Genomic DNA, 20,128 nt, shown 5'->3' with positions numbered 1-20,128 from the left:
TCTACCACTTGAGCCACAGTGCCACTTCCGGTTTTTTTCTTTTTGCTTATGTGGTGCTGAGGAATTGAACCCAGGGCCTCATGCATGCAAGCCAAGCAGTCTACCACTGAGCCACCTTCCCACCCTGGAAAATACTTCTTAAAGTGGCTGAGATTCCTTATAATTGACTTAATTCGATAATTTCCTTATTATTAAAGACGACCATTTCAGTTGCCTATGATAACTTGTAATCATGTAAAAAACTGTAAGCATTGTAGTTGTAAGATTGTAGTTAGATCCAGAACTTGCCATTTTCTTTTTGATTGTTGTTGTTTTTTATTGTGAAAATACTATACAGAGGGATTATAGCTACATGAGCAAGGTAATGAGTACATTTCTTTTTTTTTTTAATTATTGTGAGAATACCGCACAGAAGAGTTACAATTACATGGGCAAGATAACGAATACATTTCTTATCAAGCATTGTTGCCTCCTCGTTGTTTCCCCTTCCCATGGGCAAGATAACGAGTCCATTTCTTTTTTTGGTCGGTCGTGGGGCTTGAACTCTGGGCCTGGGCACTGTCCCTCAGCTCTTCAGCTCAAGGCGAGCGCTCTACCACTTGAGCTACAGTGCCACTTCTGGTTTTCTGGTGGTTTATTGGAGATAGGAGTCTCACAGTCTCTCCTGCCCGGGCTGGCTTTGAACTGCGATCCTCAGATCTCAGCCTCCTGAGTAGCTAGGATTACAGGCGTGAGCCACCAGCGCCCGGCACAAGTACATTTCTTATCCAACATTGTTGCCTCCTCCTTTATTTGTAAAGGTGATGTAAAAGAGGGGTTACGGTTACATAAATAAAGTAATGAGTAATTTCTTTTTGAACAGTGTTACCTACTCTAATTTGCCATTTCTTAATGACAAGTGAAATTTGTTAACAGTTGAAGTTTGACTGACGTTTTACATTTTGTGAAAAAGCTGAAGTTTATTTTTCAAGATTTCTTTTGAGTTTATACTTTCTTTTTTTTTCTGGAGCATAAGTGACATGTGCAAAAAGAAATGATAATACTTCCATAATTTTTTGTGGGAATGTGTGCCAGTCCTGGGGTTTGAACTCAGGGCCTGAGCTATTGTGCTCAAGGCTAGCATTCTACCACTTTAGCCACAGCTCCACTTCTGACTCTTTGGTGGTAGTCAATTGGAGATAAGAGTCTCATGAACTTCCTTGCCTAGGCTGACTTGATCCTTAGATGTCAGCCTCCTGATGAACTAGGATTATAGGTGTGAGCCACTGACTCCTAGCCTACCCATAAATCTTAAAGTCAGTATGGTAAGTTGATGACAACTTTCAAAAATGAGTTTAAGGAAATGATTTTCTCTGTAATAAATTATAGCGGCAGATTGATATATTTTATTGGTATATTGCTATTGCTGTTGTTAAACTTTAAGTAAACTTATTCACCCTTTATTTAAAAAAAAAAACATTTCCTTTTTAAAAATGAGCTTGAGGAGCAATGGAGCTTGTTACTGAGACATGCCTTAGTAAACTGGTCAAAATTAGCAAAGATAATCAGTCTCTGGGTGTTGTTTAATAATCAAGTAACATTTATTCAATAAAATCTACCTAAATTTGATTTTTTAAAAAACAACAACAAAGCAGTGGAAGCCATAACATTCAAGCTTAGGGATTGCTCCCATCCTCTTCCACAGCTCTCTGACTTGTTGAAGAACTGTTTCAGAGGGCTTGACAGATGAACAGGGCAGGAGTTCACATTTCCTCCTGCTCTCAGTAGAGCTGTTCCCGGTAGGTTCGGCAGTGAACCTAGGTAGACATTATTTTCCATACCATCTATGCTACAAAGGCTTGAGTGGCTAGTGGCATGGCAGCAAAGTATGCTTAGTCCCCACAAGAAATGTAACACATCTATTCTACATTTTTCAGTGACTTAAAGGAAAATATAAACATAATGAATAAAAAGGACCAAATGAAACCTCGGGAGTTGAAAAATAGTGTTTTGGGAATGAGAATGTTACTGAATAGGTAACAACAACTTAGACATTTGAGAAAGGGAAAAAAAAGCTCAGTGAATTTGAATATATATTAACAGAAGTAATCCAAACTGAAGGTGGGATGGAGGGAATGAGTAGAAAAAGAATGAACAAACCCTGGTACAATAATAGTAAACAATATTAACATATGTATAATGAAGTTTCTAGGAACAGGGGAACTGTCAAAAGCATTTTGATAATTCCAAAACAAGAATAACACAAAACCACAAAATCTTCAAATTCATGAAAAACAGTGATAATTGTAGCCAAGGAGAAAATTACATATAAGGACTACTAGTTCTTCATCTGACCCAAATAAACACCAAAAATCAATAAATGACATCTTTAAACTATCAAAAGGAAAAATTGCCAACCTAGAACGCTATACTCAACATAAATATTCTTAGATAAAGCTAGAACATTTATGACTAGCAAAAAGGCATTTAAGAAAGGTAGCGAGAGAAAAAAAAAAGAAAGGTAGATCATAATAGGTAAAAATTCTAACAAAAGAATGAAGACCACCAAAAAGGTAAAAATATAATGATAAAAAGAAATTCTTAAAATTTTTAAATACCAGTTTTCAAGTGTATATGGAAATGATAAGCACCTTGAATAGAATAATCAAGTTTTGTTTTGTTTTTCAGAGTGACCTGTAACCTGATTTTATGCATCAGTAGACAGTAACCTATCCTGAGTGACTGAGTTTAGGTTAATAAATATACAAGTGCTCAATTATGACAGACATGAGCCATAACTAATCATACTGTCTCTGCACCCACCACTTCCTTTTCTCAAGCTCTGAATATATCCTGCTCATATGGTAGGATCACGCATTTGGAATTAATTTTGGTCTAGATTGCTGGTGAAGATCTACAAACCTGGACTTGTTTTAATTTTTATATTTATCAGCAGGTATAACACTAAGCATAAACAAGTTTTGACAAGAATAAACAAATTGGAAGATGCTCTTAAGCCACTTGTTTTGAAGACCTAATTTAAAAAACAAAGCAAAAGAATTTTAATTCTTAACTCACACATACACCAAAATTAACTTAAAACATAATAAGCCTGGGCTGGGAAGGTGGCTCAGTGGTAGAGCACTTGCCTTGCATGCCTGAGGCTCTGGGTTCAATTCCTCAGCACCACATAAGCAAAAAGAAAAAAGCCGGAAGTGGCATTGTGGCTCAAGTGGTAGAGAGCTAGCTTTGAGCTGAAGAGCTGAGGGATAGTGCCCAGGCCCAGAGTTCAGGCCCCATGACCGGACCCAAAAAAAAACAAGCCTAACTTTAAAACTGGAAGCATAAACCCTTAGAGTAAAATGTTAAGTCACTTAGTGAAATTATTTGTAACCTGGATGAACTTGTCTCAAGTTCATAAGAGAACATGATAAGTATAGTTCATAAGAGAAAATGATAAATTGCACTTAATCGAAATTAAAAACTTCTGCTCTTCTAGATAATCATTAACAATAGGAAAAGTAAGGGACAGGGAAAAATATATGTAAGGCTGTCTCAAGTAGAACAATAAATAAATGAATAGCTGTTAACATTATTAGTTATTAGAGAAATGCAACATTAAAATTAAAATGTAAGGAATCAGGCATGTATACCTGTAATCCCAGCATTTATGAGGTTGAGGTAGGAAGCTCTGAGTTTGAGGCCAGGGCTACATAGTGAGACTTTTATCTAAAAACAATAATGAATTAAAATGTATTATAGGAGATTATATGTTCTCACTAATTTCTCTTAAGCCATTGTTTACTTAGCTGTCTCTGTAATAAAAGTCATATTTGGAACCACTTTAAATTGTTGGTGACTTTGATTTTTACTAAGTTCCGTACCTGCACTCATTAAAATTTCTAGCTTGAATTTCATTTGGTAGTTGCCTGCTAACCAAAGTTACCATATTCAATCTGCCAATCAGCCAAGCAGTGTAGATCATTTTCCAAAGGACTTCTCGTGTCTCTAGTTGTTCCTTAGTTTGAAGTCAGAAAGTAGTCTTCAATCATTTTCATGTTCCCAAATAATATTTTAGCATCCTTCCCCCTTCTCTCACCTGCTGATCCCCCCTAAGACCTTTTACACTCATGCCCCATCATCATCATCATCATTTTATACCTATATTCTGCAAATGAATGAAAAATGTAGTATTTGTCTTTTTTTTCTTTTACCATCTGATGATCTCCATTTTCTTACAGACATTGTAATTTCATTCTTCTTGATGTTGCATAATCCCACACTGACATATCTGCCATACTTTATCTGTTCATCAGTTATTGGGCACTTAGGCTGCTTTCTAGAGCTTGACTATTGTGAATAATGGTATGATTAACATGAGTATTCAGGTATCTCTCTTGTATGTTGAATCACCATCCTTGGAATACTTGCCAGAGAGTGAGTATAGCAAGGTAATAGGCCCCCTCCCTATCCCCATACTAGAGTTTGAACTCAGTGTCTCACACTTGCTAAGTAAGCACTCTACATTTGAGTCATACCTCCAGCCCTTTTTGTATTTGTTATTCTGATGTAGAGTCTTGCTGTTTTGCCCAGGTATATGCCTGGACCTCTTCCTGTTTTAGGCTTTCCAAGGTAACTGGAATGATAAACACCACTATATCCAACTTCTTTCATTGAGCTGGAGTCTCATGAACTTTTTTACCCAAGCTGGCCTGGTTTACCAGGCCAGGTTTACCCATCTGCCTGGTCTCAGCCTTTTATGTAGCTAAGATGACTGAAATGAGCCGTCAGCACCTAACTTATTTTTAGTTTAGTTTTTTTTTTTTTTAAATGAACTTTGCTGATTTCCAGTATACTAGTTTGCCTTCCCACCAATAGCGTATGAGGATTCCTTTTTCCCCATATCCTCAAGAGCACTTATTTATCATTTATATTTCTCTCTCTTTTACAGAGCTGGGAAGCAAAATTAGGGTTTTGTACATGCCAGGCAACTAGTCTACCACTGAGTCACCTTCCCAGCCCTTAGATCTCACCTTTCTCAAACATACTTTCTCATGGTAGAAGTCAAGTGCTTAACTAGTTTGGAGAATTAGAGGATTGATTTTTACACTTTGTCTTTTTCTTTACAGTATATCTCTGTACCGGGGTAATTGCAGGCCCATACGATTTGAGCCACCAATGCTGGATTTCCACGAACAGTAAGTTTTAGATGTGGGAACTGTATTTTTTTTTTAAGTTAGAAGTGTTTTACCTGAATTTGTCTTGTTTTTTGCCTGGCTTAATGTATATGAGGAAGTTAAATGGTTGTCATGAGGAAACATTATTTTGAATCTAGTTTAAAACTAAGAAACAAGAAGTTAGAAGTTTACTAGCTTTTAAAGTTAGAAGTTTATGAACTTTTAAAGTGAAAAACATTCATATGATGCATTCTCTGGTTCAGAGTATATTACCTTCAGAAGCAGTATTATAGGTTGCCTTTTTTGATAAGCACATCATTTCTTGTGGATATGGAAGGATAAATTGTTTGCTTGGTGTACATGCTTTAAAAGTACAGATTTTTATACACCACCAAATAGTTTTGTCCCAATTCAGAATGCCAGAAAAGTAAGCCAGGCCCAAAGAAACATAGGTCCCATGGTTTTCCTTATTTGCAATAACTAATATATGTCTGAGACAAGCAGAAGAGGTCAAAAGCTATGTACATATGACCAGATAAGATGATGTTAAGCAAAATGAACCCCCAAGACAGGGAAATAAGTGGTTTTTTCTTTCTTGCTATTGTTTCTAATGTATTTATAATGTACCATGTGATTTTTTTTGTTTCTTTGTATATTCCTTCCCCACGGTATAACCCCTGTTTTCACTGTATTTGATGTCGGTGCCCTGCATCTTGTCTATATACTTCTCTAATTTGGAGAGGGGAAGGGAAAAAACAAAATGCTTAAATAAGGATACAGGTTGACCCATTGTAACTAGATGCACAAGACACTATGTTGAAAAACCAAACTTTACAATTTAGGCGGGGGATGGGGGGGCATTGGTGGATGAGTGTAGTTGTGGAGGTGGGAGGGAAGGGATGGTTGGGGAAAAACAAAGGAGGAGGTAACAATGCTTGATAGGAAATGTGCTCATTACCTTGCTCATGTAACTGTAACCCCTCTGTACAGTATTTTTACAATTAAAGTATATAAAAAAAAAACAAATGTTACAGGTAGACCTGGTCCAAGAACAGAGTTGCTTCCTTAAACCATACTTCTGGCTCACCTCCTACTTTGAGGACTCAGTTTTCACACATCTCATATACTCTAGGAACAAGTACTTTTACTCTATTGCGCTCCACTGCAATTAAGCAGTTGAATGAGGAGAATATCTTAAACAATGTTAACTACTACAGTGTAGTAATGTAACTGTTAGAGCTTTTTCTTTCAGGTAAGTTAGCAGAACAAAAGAACACTTAAAAAGTTTGAGAGTTGTGTGTAAACTTTTGGATAATATTTTGCTCAGACATAATCAGATTGTGCAGTTTTATATCTTTCTCTCACTAACAGAAGTAATTATGTATAATTTACTTGTAAAATTTTATGTTCTATATAGCATTCCTGTGAGTTTAAGTAAGCCCCTGTACTTAGGCATATAGATTATTTCTTCTGTTTTATTTATATTATTGCTACAGTGAATGCATATGCATATAAAGGCTGAACTTCTTTTTAGTTTTTTTTAGTTTTAAATTTATAAGTACGTGAATTTATATTAGAATATTTCCTTAGACTAGACTTCCAGGAGTAAAATAACTATGCCAATCAATGTTTTTAGATTTACTCTGACTGAACAGATGAAAAAATTGATTTTCTTTAATACTGCCAATTAGTGTTTAGCAATTTTCACTATAGTAAAACCATTAAGTTTAGCTAACTTACAGTTTTAGGCTTATAAAAACAAGTATATCACTTACATTTGTACAAAACAATGGTAGGATAATTATCATGGAGTTAAAAGTTATTTGATAGAAGATCTTCTGTAGTTTGTATTCTTACAAAAATTATGAATTTTAAGAGTAGCAGTGCAGAGAAAAGTTTTCATACTTATTTAAATTAATATTTGGAAGTAGTTATGTCAGTAAAATTGATCTGACTGGTGTTACTACTTTGGGAATCTTAATCCTCAATTCAACACTATTGAGATATGACCCTTAGAAGATAGTTACATTTTGAGAGCCCTATCTTCATGAATGGATGCTATCTGTGAGTGGATTATCTCTCCCCCATGTGATGCATTTCACATGTTATGACATAGCAAAGAAGGCCCTCATCAGATGCCCATACCTTGATCTAGACCTCCTAGCCTCCAGAACTGGGAAAAGATAAATTTCTATTCTTTTTGCTTAGCTTTAGGTTGATTTGATTTGGTTTGGTTTGTGGCTTTTTGACTTTTTTTGTCTTACTTTTGTGTGTGTGTGCTGGTACTGGGGCTTACTCTGGGTCTCGTACTCTTACTTGGCTTTTTCAGTTCACAGCTAATGCTCTACCATTTGATCACACCTCCCTCTTTCAGCTTTTTGCTGATTAACTGAAGAGTCTTAGGGATTTATCCATTCTGACTTCTAACCTCAATCCCCAATCTCAGCCTACTGAGTAGCTAGGATTATAGGGTTGAGCCCTAGTCACTGGTGCCCAACTTATGTTGTTTTTGAGAGAGTGGAGAGTCTCAGTCTGTAGCCCAGGCTTGGAACTGGAACTTGCTATGTAGTATAGCCTGTATCATCCTACCTCAGCCTCCCTAAGGCACAGAGAGAGAGAGAAAGAGAGAGAGAATATTAGTGCTGAGGATTGAATTTAGGGCCTTGTACACTTGCACTTGCTGAACAGGCACTCTACCAATAAACTACAGCCTCAGCTCTAAATTTCTGGGTTTTGATAAATTACTCAATCTCTGATATTCTGTTATAGCCTCACATAATGGATTAAGACAGGTACAAAGTAAAGATTACAAGGAATATAGAGTTCTTAATCCAATTACAGTAGTATAGAATCCAGTCTCCTCTCAAATGCAAAGTATTTAATAAAGCATAGTGAGTGTTTAATGTTTATCAAAAGAATTTGTTGTTTTTAAAATGAAGACTTTTCTATATACAATAAAGTTCTGTGAGTATACGGTCTGAGAATGGAGACGGATGAAAACTATGCTACAACTGACATTGAGCAATGTTTATGGCATTTGGCAAGATGAGTGAGGGTATTAGAGGCAATCAGTGCACAGTATCAAAACTTTGTCTATAATAGTGAGAGTTCTAACTTTAAATATTTAGCAATAACTTATTGAGGTATTCTTTCAAAAGTCATATCCAGCTGCTTTCATTTTATTGTTTTTGAGTTTTATAAATTTCATTTTTATATAAATTTTCAGATACACAGAGCCTCTTAATTGAGACTAAAAATTTCTATTCCAAATTATCCCTTGAATTTACTGAATAAATAGAAATTGGGACCAGATCAAGTAATGATTGATGACTTCAGCCTATTTTTTGGATGCTGGCTCTCCTTAGAAATGAGTGAACACACTGTATCCTCTTGCTTGCTGTCCCCCAATAGACATACACACTGGCATAAACAAACAGAGTACTGAACCTATAATACTTTGTATTTATGTTCAAGGGACTATAAGTGTGAGTCATCAGCACCCAGATGTATTAGTTTTTGAGATAGGATCTCACTAGCTTTATCCAGACTGGCCTTGAATAAAAGTAATTGTCTCTACTACCATGTAGTCATGCACCACCATAAGCAATTCATTTCTAATTCTTCATCTGGTATTTTAAGGGAATTCAACAAAATTAAAATTTTTTTTTCGAAGTCAAGTTCTCACTATGTAGCCCACTTTGAATTCTCATTCATCCTGCTTCTGCCTACAAAGGTCTAAGATTAACTACTACCATGATCAACTCTATTATTGATATCAGAAGAAAATTAATACTGACTGGTTGTGATAGAATGGTAACTGAAACTCATTAAGGCAAAAGTGGAACTATGTGGTGCCCTCTGGGGACAACAGTATCTTTTGTCTAATACTGCTAGGACTCTCTTTTTTTTTTATTTTTTTATTTTTTTGTGAACTTACTGTACAGAGGGGTTACAATTACATGGGCAGGATAATGCATACATTTCTTATCAAGCATTGCAGCCTCCTCCTTTGTTTACCCTTCACATCCCTTCCTAGCCTCCCCCCCACCCCCCCCCCAATCCTCCCCCCCCATACCAACGTTGTAAAGCTCGTTTTTGACATGACAGCTTGTACTTCTCATTGTTGCAACAGGTCCACCTGTATCCTTAAACGACTTGTTTTTCCCCATCTCCTCCACAAGTTATACTGACATCAAATATAGTGAAAGCAGGGGTTATATTGTGGTGCTAGGACTCTCTTAAATAGCTACCCCACTCTGTGAGCTTCTCTCTCAGCACCAATATCCCTTTCCTACACTAATGAAGGAAACCCACAGACAGCTTCCAGATTCACATTCTGTAGCCTCCAAACTTGAGGAAGCACTAGATTCTGCTTCTAGAGCATTAAAATCGAGGCTAGAATTGTGGTCACCCTGGCTTGGGTCAGGTTTCCGACCCAGAGAATAAGAACTCTCATCCAAAGAATAAGAAATCATAAGATAGGCAGTTGTTGTAATTGAAATTCATCACACCTTATCAAATCCTTACTGATCAATACTCCTATAGAGAATAGATTTCTGTCTAAAACAAGCTAACTTGTGGTTTCTTTGGTATGGTGTTAGCCTTGCAGAAGTGGGTTGAGTCTCACCCAAAATTAAGTTTGGAGAGCAAGACCAATGATTTGCATGCGCACACACACACACACACACACATTAGAAGAGAATATAGGAAAGTTTATTGTACAAAAGCTCTCAAACTTAGGATGCAGTTATTTCATAATAAACCCATCACGAGTTCAAACTGTTATTAAGTTGAAGCACATGTATTTCTACTACACATCTTTTTCTTTTCCTTCTTTCGTTTGTTGTTTGTATTCTTTTTGGAGCTATAGATTGAACTTTGAATTTTGCACATACTTAGCACATACTGTCAGTGAGCTACATTCCCAGTCCAACCTGGTCTCCCTCAAACGTGCTCAGAACATGCACATTAGTTTCCATAAACATAGGCAAAATCATCTAACAGACCCAATTTTATAATAACCTGAAGATAGCTCATACACGTTATTAAATACATGTATCTAAAGCATACTGGCCATACAGCACACATAAAGTATCGATTGTTGCCCCTCATAATTGCATGGCTGATCAGTGGCTGGCTAGGAGTTGTGGCTGTCTGCCACTGGCCAACTTCATGAGAGAGGATCAGACCACATAGCGGTAGCTTAGCCACAGATCAACTTTCAAGTAGTTTCTACTAAACTTACATTATTTTGGGCAGTCACAAAATTGAAAAATCCTAAGTAGAGCCATTGTAAGTTGGAGACCATCTATATCCACATAAACAAAGTTCCCTAGAGAGACCATGACAGGTTCCCAAGTATGTCTGAAAAAAGGACTTGAGAGAACAAAAAAAGGAAGCTGACTTGGCTTTTACTGTGGTTGGGATGGGCACAGCAGTGAAAAGAGGTAGTCTTACATGATTTTGAATGTCTTCCTGGCTCTGAGAAAGTGGGGTTTATTTAATAGTTTGCTGATGTGAAGTAGAAAGTGAGGGGGCACCAATAGGACTTGAACTATCACAAGTGAACTTAAATTCTTTAGTGCCCATAGCCTCTAAACTAAGGATTCCATGCCCTTTACTAAGAATGCAGCAAGAAGCTCCCTCACTTATTAGAACATCCTGTACTGACTCTTATAATACCTGCATCATCTTCTTTTATCCCCTAGAATGTATTTCACAGTAAACTTTAAAATTTCAAAAATAGGCCTTTGTTTTCATAATGTTGTTTATTAGTGCTATCTTTAATTCTCTCCATTTCCCTCATTGTGCACCTCCCTACCCCCACCCTGCCCATACTTATCCCAGGAATCTGGGCACTATCACTTCCCCTCTCTCTCCCCATTCCCTAGTATTTATGTTGATGTGGTTAAGTTATTTTTTTCCATTACAAATCTTTTCAAAGATTTATTGCTGGGTAAGAAAAAATACTTTAGGTAGAAACCTGGTTTATTGACTTTGATTTGTATAATTATTAAGTGCAGAAAATTTTGTTTCAAATCTAACCTTGAAAATGGCTATTTAATGCCTTTAAGATGGACACTGCATAGATTGTGGTTAAAAATGGAAGTCTGTATTATCATAATAAATTCAGTTCATGAAAGGTATTTCTGTTATTCCAGGAAAATTAAATTGTGACCTCCTTTAAAGGGATAGTTATTAATGCCTCTGATTTTTTTGGTTTCAAACTAGTCAACCTTTGTTTCTTTCTTTAATTTTTTTTATTATTATGAAAGTGATGTACATAGGGGTTACAGTTACATAAGTCAGGTAAAGAGCATATTTCCTTTTGGACAATGTTACCTCCATCCCTCCCTCTTCTCTTTTGCTCCCCCAACCCCCCCCCTTCCCACCTACAAGTTATATAGTTCATTTTAACATAGTATCCAGTGAATACCATTGCTACATTTGTTCACCTTTTGTCCCTCCATTTCTGTGCCTCCCTTTATACTCTCAAAGACAGATAAAGAACAAACAGAACAAAAAGAAAAGAAAAACCACAAAAGAGAAAAAAAAACTCTTCATTTCCTGGAGTTCATTTTGATAAATATTTTATATGATCAAATGTGCCTTTGTATTCCTTTCTTTTTTTTTTTTTTTTACTTGTCACTAATTCCATAATTGCATGGAACGAATCTGAAGAGGTCAAAAGCCATCAGATGAACCCCTCCTTATGTGATACTTGGATTAAGGCTAAAATCTTGTCAGAGGACATCTAAAGTGCTGACATAGAAAATTAACATTCGGCCAACTGGTCCTCCCACCAGAGAAAGAAAAACACTCCAGTGGGTCTGAGAGAGCAGGGCCACAGAAGTAAGCGGGCAGGAACCTACCTCAGTGCATTTTCAAGAATAAAACTTAAGCCCATGTACTCGAACCACTGGAGCTGGGTTGACAATACAGTACTGTCTCAGGGAGGGGAAGAATTCATACAGGATTCAGGTCATCTCACTTGGCCCCTCACAAAAAATGATCATCATTTTCAGTTGTAATCATCACAACAAAAAAGCAAGTTTTGTTGTCACTGAGTCCCAGGAATATACACATCCGTTTCTTTAAGAGCAAGACCAAATAGTGACACTTCTAAAAGTATTCTCCGTTGGTCTCACATGTTGACGCCTAGACATCTCTATAGCTTATCATGTATTTTAGATCTTCATTCCACACATAAGAGGAAACGTCGTTTCTCTCTCTGAGCTTGTGTTACCTTAGTTAACATGATTTGTTGTAGATCCATCCATTTCCCTGCAAGTGGCAACATAGTGAAGACTCCTTCTGTGGTATAGCATGTACTCTAATGGCTGTATAAAATGCCAGTGTTTATAGGTATTACATTTTTTGGATCCACTCATGTACAGTGGGGCATCTGGGCTGTTTCCATAACTTGGCTATTGTGAATCATGCAGCAATGAACATGAATGTGCATGTATCTTTATGGAATCCTGGCTTGTGATATTCTGGGTTGATGCCCAGGAGTGTTATCATAGAGAAGAGCCATGTTTAGTTTGTTGTTGTTGTTATTTTTTTTATGAAGCTCCAGACTGCTGACCAGAGTGATTGTACTAATTCACAATCCCACCAATAGTTCAATAGGGTTCTTTTCTCCCCATATCCTCGCCAACATTTGTTGTTTGAATTCACAATGTTGGCCAATCTAACTGGGGTCAGATGAAATCTTAGAGTTGTTTTTGATTTGTATTTCCTTTATAGCCAAGGATGATGAGCATCTCTTCATGTGTGTTCTTTTGTAGTTTGTTTGTCTGTTTTGCCATTCTTACCTCTTCTTCTGAGAAGTCTCTCCTTAGCTCCTTTGCCCATTTAGTGATTAGTTTCTTAGCTTTGGGAAGGGTTACTTTCCTGAGCAGTTTGCAAGGCATGCAACTCTACTGCTGAGCTACCTTCCCAGCCCATCCTGAGCAGTTTGTATATGTGGGATATTAGGCCATTGTCTGATGTGCTGCTGGTAAAGATCTTCCAGTCTGTTGGCTGTCTTTCTAGTTTAGTAACTATGTCCTTTGCTGTGCAGAAACTTTATTTTGATGTAGTCCCATTTGTCAAGTGTCTCTCCTATCTGCTATGCCTCTGGGTCTCTTTTTAAGAAGTTTCTGCCTATGCCTATGAGTTTTAGTTTTTCTCCTACTTCCTTTTGTAATAATTTCAAATTTTCTTGGCTGATGTTGAAGTCTTTGATCCACTTTGAGTTGATATTAGTTCATGGTACAAGTCAACCTTTTCATGAGAGATTTTTGATTAATGAATGTTTGTGAGAATCGTAGGCTTATGTGGTAAGTGAATAGTACAAATTACTACGTTGATTTGGCCTAATTTCCTGCAAAAGCTGTGTTTAACAGAGTGCTGTGTCATTCTCATTCATAAAACTTGTCTCTAGACTATGGGTGAACTGCTTCCTCATTGCCAGTTCAGTGTCATCTTTCTGTGGCATAGGAAACTTGCCGTAGACCACAGAATTGCAGCTTACTTTCCAAACTCTAATTTATAGCTACTTCTCTGTTCTTTTAAGCCTCAGACTCTTTCAAAATGTGGATGGTTAGTCATTCATTCTGCTGCAAGCAGCACCTAGAACACCTGTCTACTTCCTTCAGCCTGGTTCATCTATAAATACTTCACACTGTCCCTTTGGCCCTTCTTCTGTCTTTGGAGCGGCCAGGAATGGAAATAAACAGTACCTGTACTTTGTTTTATTTTTAAACTTTTATCTGCCCAGCCAGTCACGTCATACATGCTTCTTATAATGGGATTCTAAGATTATGCAGTTTCATGTCTCTACTATACCTACATATACCTTCCTCTCATTAGTAAATGTTTATATGGGTATCACTAAAAGATTTTGAAAGTATAATTAGGGTTCCAAAATCAGTTCACTTTTAATAAGGAAATACTCTAGGCTCAGGCCCTGGCCTTTTAAGTCTGGCTATAGCTAATGCAAAGGGGTCTTTTTGTTGTTATTTCAGATAGTGTCTTACTTTGTAACCCAGGCTGTTCTCACATCCTCAATGTTCCTGTCTTTGCTTCTCAAGGGATGAAATTAAGATGTATACCATTGAAAATAACTCACATACAAATTTCTTTATTCTGATTGTGGAAAATAAGGACCTACTATTTGGACAGAGTTTTAAGAGAAAATTGAATTTTGCCAACAACCTGGATGAATTTAGAAGAAGACTTTGAGTTTCAGGAGAATAAGTTTGCTTACACCTGGAGACAGAAGCCTTGTGAGACCCTGAGCAGATAAATCAGCCATTCTTACAGAATAATAAGTGGGCATGGCTTTAAGTCACTAGGTTTGTGATAATGCATCATGTAGGTAAATGAATGCATTTCATTGTTATAAGTACTTTCTATGGTCCAGAGTCCACTCATATCACTAAGTGTTCCTCCCATTGCACCTTCTACTTCCTGTTATGTAGGCTACCCAGAATTAGAATCTGTTTTGTGTGAGCATGTATGTCTAAAATTGCCTGTTCACAATCTCCTCACATCTCCTTTCTGTCCTCATTGCTCCAATTTTTTGGTTCAAACTTCTTTGAGCAACATAGGTAGATGACACTTGGTCTTTGAATAAGAGTTCATCTCTATCGTATGTGGCTCAGGGTTTTTCCTTGCCGATTTCCTAGAAGAAAGAGCAAGATCTGGCTCAGTAGTATTGGGAATCAGGCCTTTTGATCCCCTGCTTCCAGGCTCCTGGGACCCCCAGGCTTGTCATTTTGTGCCCTCTCATACTCTAGGTCATCTCCAGCTTGTTCTATCAAAATACCTGTTGCTTGCACTAACATTACACAAGAAAAATCAAGATCAAATGAATAAGGAAATGGCTCACTGATTGTTAATTAGCCTGCAGTTTATTTGAATTGTAAAAAAGAGCACTTTTTAAAAAATTTAGTTTGGTGATACTAGGGTTTGAAATAAGGGCTTTGTCTTGATAGGAAAGGCCTGTACTGCTGAACCATACCTCCCACCCTGGTTTTGTGCTGGTTATTTTTAAAATAAGGTCTTGATTCTTGAAGTCCAGGCTCATGTCAGGACTTCAGTCCTCCTATTTTAGGCTTCCTATTACAGCTCAGATGACAGATGTATGTAATCATATCCAGCATCTTTTCATTGAGGTGAAGTTTCATGGACTTCTCTGCCTAGGCTATCCTGGAACCATGATCTTCTCAATGTCAATTTCTACACAGCTTGCACCACTGCACCCAGCTATGTGTAGAGAAGTGGTCTCTTGAACTTGTCAGGTTGGGCTAGCCCAGTTCCCAATCTTAGCCTCCTAAATAGTTAGGATTAAAGGTCTGTGAACCACCATCACCTGGCAAGAGAATACTTTTGAAACTTTCAGGATATAAGGTTTATTTTGTTTCTGTGTACTGTTTGAGTGTACTATTATTCTACTGAACTTTCAGGATATAAGGTTCATTTTATTTGTTTCTGTATACTATTTGAGTGTACTATTATTCTACTGGCATGTCTGTATAGAAAACTTTATCTTATACATGGTATTGTATATTATTATATCATATATCACATATATGATATCATAATATATAATTATGTCATATAAAATATAATGTAACATGTTATATAATTATATGTAATAATTATATAATACATCGCATAATATATATTATATATAAGACTTATCCCTGAAGAATCTGGATCATAGTTTGAGGTCCCAACTGGGTCTGTCCCTATTTCTCTAATTGTTTCTTGATTCTGAATCTCTTGGTTAAGAAATCTAGACTCCTCCAGAGACAGAAGGAATTCATCAGGCTACGTCTTGGTCTGAGGAGTTTAGAGGATACTCCGCTTCTTGCTCCCAACTCCCAAACATTCCCTTACAAACCTGCTCTAGGAACCTCTCTTTCACCGTCTCAGGACCTAAGCCTGGTCTCACTCCTCCTGGCCCATGGTAGACTATTAAGCCACAGAATTATGGCAGACTTCATGATAAACCATGAAAAGATTTTAGCCAAGTTTTTAGTTCCCTGCTAAAAGAAAGAAACTTTTGTGGCATTTCCACTCTGGGGCAATGTGGGAGAAACCTTCCTAGTGATTATTGGTGGGGCAGAGTTATCAGTTCTCTGTGAGAAACTTGAAGGAAAGTTATCTCTCCTCTCCCACTTCTGCAAGATAGTGGCCTCTGCAGCTTTCAGAAAACATTATTTAATTTCGGCCTTATGAGGCATCAGAATATATCTACCTCAGCAATAACAAGTGTCAGCATTATGAAGAAATTCTCAGAAAATAATAGAGAGGTGAATTGGATGAAAGTAAATTATATGCATTATGGAAATAGCATAATGAATTTTCTTTGTACAATTAATGTGCACTATCAAATAGTTCAACAAACTAGTAAAACAAAATCCTTTAGCAAATGAAATTAGTATAATTTTGATTGGAAAACAACTCTTTTCTGGATTCATTAGTGTTAATAATTAAATACATACATAGAAGAAATACATACATAGAAATTTTCAAATGGTGTACAAAACAAAACAGTGCAAACTGTTACTAAAAATTTAGAAAAGAGCAAAGCATTTGTGGTTCATGGTATAAGCCTACCTGTTTAGGAATCTAAGATCTAAAAGATTGTGGCTCAGTGCCAGCTGGGGCAGAAAAATCCTCAAGATGATATCTCCAAAGTAACCAGAGAAGGCCAGCCTAGAGACATGGTTCACATGGTGTCAGCTGAGTGAGCATGAAGCCCTGAGTTTAAACTTCAGTATAAGAAAAAAAAAATCCAGTCTTAAGTTATTTATCAGTTTTTGGAGCCTGTGCATATAATACTATTAATGTGGAAAGAAATTCCATTCCAGGAAAAATAAGCAAGTGTTAGGTCAAAATTCAACTCAACTATAGATGAGGCAAATACTGGTTAATTGAAATTTGATTGAGATAATATAGAATTTGAAAATGAAGGGAAATATATGACCACATTAAAACTCAGGTTGAGTACGTAAAATTCTGACCAACTTGTTACTTCAAAGATTTTATTCAAAATGGGGGCTGGGGAGAGACTAAAGATGAAATCCAAATGTGGAAGTTACACAAGTTTATAAGAGTGAAACTAAAATTTCTGTTTTATCATAATGGTTATATAACAAGTTCTGCAATACTCTGTTTTGAAATATCATTTGGTAGCATATTTTTTCAAGTTGAACTATTGCAGTACCATAACACTGACTAGACAACACTTGGCATTGATGATTAGATAACAATGCTGGCCTCAAACATAGCACTGTTTCAGTGCATTAACCTCAAGGAAATAGTTCACATAGCAAAGCCATCTGACTGACATTTGGTCCTTCTAAATTTCAAAAAAGAGATGCTGAAGATGTTTTATTGTATTTTGCAATGGTGGTAAACAATTATAGAAAAGTATTACTTTCTAGAATGTTTCCATTACGGTAACATTATTTTCATTTTTTTGTGTATGAATATACAAGACACATACAGTGGTACATCTACCACACTCCTTAGAAATAAAACTTCTCAGAACCCAGACACTGATGTATAACACTCCCTGGTCAGTTTCTTTAGCCGCTGTCTTGAATTTTTTTCTTCCTTTTTTTCCCCCCAGCACACTGAGGATTGAACCCAAGACCTCACTCTAATGCAAGGCTTTTCTACCACTTGAGCTATGCCCTCAGCCCTTTTGGAGGTTTTTTGGTTTGGTTTTGCTTTATTTTTTCACGTTTGTTTTTAAGACAGGGTTTGCCAACTTTTCCAGGCTACATTCAAACATAGGATCTCTTGACTGAATCCTCAGTGTATTTGAGATTTACAAGTGTGCACTACTAAACCTGGCTTGAATGTTTTTAACGATTCTAGATTTTCTTTACAGTTGTACTACATTTGCAAAACCTCTCAATAGTATGTTAGTCTTTTAACTTGCCCTGCCTTTTTTTTTAGTTTGAAATATTTGAAACATATTAAAACAAAAATTGTACAAATGTTAGAGTATTCTTTTTATGTAACTGTTAGCTTTATAACCTTGTGGACCAGTATACTGTGTGACTTATATACCTGTGTTGTTGGTACAAATCATCAATTTTGTTCTCAGTGGCCTCTGGATTCAGGCAAGCTAGATCTATGTCTCCGGCAGTCTCCTAGAAAGTCAAAAGTTTGGATGTGGTCTAAACTTGTGTTCTGTGCCAAGGAGTAGCTCTGGAGAGTTGGTGCCGCACACTTCCCTTGAGGCTCCAGTCATTGCCTCCTTATTCCTGTGAACTTTTCTACTCTTCTGAGTTGAAGGAGCAGGCTCTTATTGTAGGCTTTCGTTGCTTCTAAGCAAACAAGGAAGGAAGGAAGATATATAACAGTCTGGAAACCTTCCTTTACCCTAGTCCCTTACTCTTAGCTCAGGCTGCCTTTTGCCCCTTACTTCCACCCACTGCCAGTTAAAGGTAGCCTTTGGCTCCCTCAGGTATTTCTCATTCATTTTTGGTTATTTCTTAGAATCAGTATCTCCCTCTAACTTGAATTTTCCCAGCATTGTTATTGGGAATTAGGTAGGAATAGCAAGAAAAACCAGCATTTACGAATTTACCATCTTTAAAAGAAGCCAAAACCCCTGACTCATCTCCTAAAACTAGCGAAAATTAGCAGCTGTTCACTGCTTTATCAATTTTGCCAAGTCATAAATTAGAGGCAAACTGGATTGAAAAGAGAAGGTACACGCAAAACTTCTTGAAGGGGAAGGGGGAAAGCATGATGGGTACTTGAATGTAAAATGATTCTGGTTCTGCCTTGACACTGCTTAGGATTTGAAGTTTATACACAAACCTTGGACTTAAATATATAAAACACAAAATTCCAAGAAGTGTGGAGAAAAATGGGAGAATGCAATCAAGAATCCATTATATATCCTACAAAATTAAGAGAGTGAAGGAAGGGGAAAGATGGATGAGAATGTTGAAAGGGGTGATATTGATCAAGATATATTGTATTCAACTTTGGTGGGGGGACGGGGGAGAATGGGAAGGGATGGGAAGGGGAAACAAAGGAGGCTACAATCCTTGATAAGAAGTGTACTCATTATCTTTCCCATGTAATTGTAGCCCCTCTGTACGGTAATTTCACAATTAAAAAAAGATATATTGTATTCATAAACGACTTTGTTAAATGGCAGCTCCTTTGGACAACTACTTTAAAATAATTTTTAAAAAAATTTTAAGTGTGGACTAAAAGGATTGCAGTGGGAAATGACCTTATTAAAAGGTTGTCTTTGAATGTGAAAATGGGAATTTGGTGCAGAAGATACAACTAGCCTGACTCAAATGAAAGGTTTCCATTGTAAAAACCGAGCAAGTTAGGAAGCATCATACTGGGGAAGAGTGTTTGTTACTGGTAGTGTGTGTGTGTGTGTGTGTGTGTGTGTGTGTGTGTGTGTGTGTGTGTGTGTGTGTGTGTGTGTGTGTGTGTGTGTGTGTGTGTGTATTTGTGTGTATGTATGTATAGGTGTAGACATAGGGAAGCGGGAGAAAGGGAGGGAGGGAGAATGTACATACATATTCTTACATTTATATCATCTATACACCCATGCATATATATCATATCATATTGAGTGACTAAATGTATGTTGTGTAATTTTACATATAAATCAATTCAATAAATATTTGAATATGCTTGAAAGTGAATTTAATCATTTTGATGTTTAATTTTTAACAATAATTAAAAACCAGAATTAATATTTGAAGTATTTGTGACAATTTTGTTTTTGCTTTTTGTAGGCCAGTTGGAATGCCAAAAATGGAAAAAGTCTACTTACATAATCCTAGTTCTGAAGAAACTATTACTTTAGTATCAATATCTGCTACAACATCACATTTTCATGCATCATTTTTTCAAAATAGGGTAAGTTTCTCTGCTTAAAATTATTTCTCCTAAATTTGAAATCAAAAATTGGAATTTTTCATTAT

General features: G+C 36.7%; 1 protein-coding gene across 2 annotated transcripts in view; it reads left to right on the top strand.

Annotated features, from left to right (window-relative positions):
* Nucleotides 1-20,128, top strand: part of Tmem131 (transmembrane protein 131) — a 187,238-nt gene that overhangs the window by 77,587 nt on the left and 89,523 nt on the right. For both annotated transcript variants that reach the window (XM_042695339.1, XM_042695338.1), the window contains exons 4-5: nucleotides 5,109-5,177; nucleotides 19,940-20,063. In XM_042695339.1, the coding sequence (XP_042551273.1) occupies nucleotides 5,109-5,177; nucleotides 19,940-20,063 (193 nt within the window). The remainder of the gene's footprint in view (nucleotides 1-5,108; nucleotides 5,178-19,939; nucleotides 20,064-20,128) is intronic.

The sequence above is a fragment of the Dipodomys spectabilis genome, unplaced genomic scaffold (genome assembly GCF_019054845.1).
Source record: "Dipodomys spectabilis isolate Male_0828 unplaced genomic scaffold, ASM1905484v1 ptg000187l, whole genome shotgun sequence".
Taxonomy (NCBI): domain Eukaryota; kingdom Metazoa; phylum Chordata; class Mammalia; order Rodentia; family Heteromyidae; genus Dipodomys; species Dipodomys spectabilis.
Note: the sequence above shows the minus strand (reverse complement) of the source record. Positions and strands in the feature narration are given on the sequence as shown.